This window comes from Eptatretus burgeri, chromosome 5 (assembly GCF_056783735.1).
Source record: "Eptatretus burgeri isolate ZD-2024b chromosome 5, Ebu_testis_v1, whole genome shotgun sequence".
Taxonomy (NCBI): Eukaryota; Metazoa; Chordata; class Myxini; order Myxiniformes; family Myxinidae; genus Eptatretus; species Eptatretus burgeri.
The window spans coordinates 49,723,165-49,726,189 of NC_140965.1; the positions used below are offsets into that span (position 1 = coordinate 49,723,165).

The 3,025-nt window shown below is 59.9% G+C and overlaps 1 protein-coding gene across 1 annotated transcript in view; it reads right to left on the minus strand.

The window, feature by feature from the left end:
- The window catches only part of PSMC3 (proteasome 26S subunit, ATPase 3), a 30,549-nt gene extending 27,779 nt beyond the window's left edge, over positions 1–2,770 (minus strand). The window contains exon 1 of the mRNA XM_085881806.1: positions 2,628–2,770. Within this exon, the coding sequence (XP_085737932.1) occupies positions 2,628–2,681 (54 nt within the window). The 5' untranslated portion in view covers positions 2,682–2,770. The remainder of the gene's footprint in view (positions 1–2,627) is intronic.
- Between the last annotated feature and the right edge of the window lie 255 nt (positions 2,771–3,025).

Here is a 3,025-nt window from a genome sequence, read left to right on the forward strand (position 1 = left end):
CACACTCCCCACCCCCCGACCGATCGTCCACACTCCCCACCCCCCGACCGATCGTCCACACTCCCCACCCCCCGACCGATCGTCCACACTCCCCACCCCCGACCGATCGTCCACACTCCCCACCCCCCGACCGATCGTCCACACTCCCCACCCCCGACCGATCGTCCACACTCCCCACCCCCCGACCGATCGTCCACACTCCCCACCCCCCGACCGATCGTCCACACTCCCCACCCCCCGACCGATCGTCCACACTCCCCACCCCCGACCGATCGTCCACACTCCCCACCCCCCGACCGATCGTCCACACTCCCCACCCCCCGACCGATCGTCCACACTCCCCACCCCCCGACCGATCGTCCACACTCCCCACCCCCGACCGATCGTCCACACTCCCCACCCCCCGACCGATCGTCCACACTCCCCACCCCCGACCGATCGTCCACACTCCCCACCCCCCGACCGATCGTCCACACTCCCCACCCCCGACCGATCGTCCACACTCCCCACCCCCCGACCGATCGTCCACACTCCCCACCCCCCCGACCGATCGGCCACACTCCCCACCCCCCGACCGATCGTCCACACTCCCCACCCCCGACCGATCGTCCACACTCCCCACCCCCCGACCGATCGTCCACACTCCCCACCCCCGACCGATCGTCCACACTCCCCACCCCCGACCGATCGTCCACACTCCCCACCCCCCGACCGATCGTCCACACTCCCCACCCCCCCGACCGATCGTCCACACTCCCCACCCCCCGACCGATCGTCCACACTCCCCACCCCCGACCGATCGTCCACACTCCCCACCCCCGACCGATCGTCCACACTCCCCACCCCCCGACCGATCGTCCACACTCCCCACCCCCGACCGATCGTCCACACTCCCCACCCCCGACCGATCGTCCACACTCCCCACCCCCGACCGATCGTCCACACTCCCCACCCCCCGACCGATCGTCCACACTCCCCACCCCCCACACCCTGGCAGATCGTCCACACTCTCCACCACTACCAATGCTTGCACGAACAGCACCCTCACCTCACAGCTCCTCACACACCTGGACACCGCACGCACACTCCGGCTCACACACCTGAACACCGCACGCACACGCCTACTCACACACCTGAACACCGCACGCACACTCCTACTCACACACCTGAACACCGCACGCACACTCCTTCTCACACACCTGAACACCGCACGCACACTCCTACTCACACACCTGAACACCGCACGCACACTCCTTCTCACACACCTGAACACCGCACGCACACTCCTACTCACACACCTGAACACCGCACGCACACTCCTTCTCACACACCTGAGCACCGCACGCACTCCTTCTCACACACCTGAGCACCGCACGCACACTCCTCACACACCTGAGCACCGCACGCACACTCCTTCTCACACACCTGAACACCGCACGCACACTCCTTCTCACACACCTGAACACCGCACGCACACTCCTTCTCACACACCTGAACACCGCACGCACACTCCTTCTCACACACCTGAACACCGCACGCACACTCCTTCTCACACACCTGAATACCGCACACACACTCCTTCTCACACACCTGAATACTGCACGCACACTCCTACTCACACACCTGAATACTGCACGCACACTCCTTCTCACACACCTGAACACACCACGCACACTCCTTCTCACACACCTGAATACCGCACGCACACTCCTTCTCACACACCTGAATACCGCACGCACACTCCTTCTCACACACCTGAATACCGCACGCACACTCCTTCTCACACACCTGAATACCGCACGCACACTCCTATTCACACACCTGAACACACCACGCACTCCTCACACACCTGAATACCGCACGCACACTCCTTCTCACACACCTCAACACACCACGCACACTCCTTCTCACACACCTGAATACCGCACGCACACTCCTACTCACACACCTGAACACCGCACCCACACTCCTTCTCACACACCTGAATACCGCACGCACACTCCTACTCACACACCTGAACACACCACGCACACTCCTCACACACCTGAATACCGCACGCACACTCCTTCTCACACACCTGAATACCGCACGCACACTCCTCACACACCTGAATACCGCACGCACACTCCTTCTCACACACCTGAATACCGCACGCACACCTTCTCACACACCTGAATACCGCACGCACACTCCTACTCACACACCTGAACACACCACGCACTCCTCACACACCTGAATACCGCACGCACACTCCTTCTCACACACCTGAACACACCACGCACACTCCTGCTCACACACCTGAACACCGCACGCACACTCCTACTCACACACCTGAACACACCACGCACACTCCTACTCACACACCTGAACACCGCACGCACACTCCTTCTCACACACCTGAATACCGCACGCACACTCCTACTCACACACCTGAACACACCACGCACACTCCTCACACAATTCTATCGGCACTTCCTGCCCCGGTAACACGCACCACCTGCGCTGTTTAAGTCTTTCCCGACGGTGGCGGCCTCACGTCAAGTCATCGTGACAATTAAAGCCAAACTAACCCGAACATTCTCCATCTTGCACAAACTACCAAGGAGCCAACACTCCGGAATCCTCACCTCAGCCTCATTCCAAACCTCCCGACTGACAACTTCAACGGCCGCCGACGCCATTTCTCTGAGGATGACTCGACTCCTCACCCTCGTCACGGCGTTTCCGCCTCATGAAAAGCCGACACACACCAAGCACCAAGAGTTTAAAATAATAAAAATAATAAAAATAAAGGACTCTCCGCCTCAGACAACCCGAGGAAGGTTGAAAGTGTTTGGAGGAAGTTTGTGAAGTCGAACAAAATACTCACAGGATTCACGCCAACGATTTACTGCTGCCAATCCCACCGTCATGGCTGACATACACCGTGTAATCATCGACCTGCAAAAACGGGAAGATAAACCCACGTGATGCGGTGCAGTCGGTATTCTTCAATAGTAATTTCGAAATAAGCCGACTGTCCCAC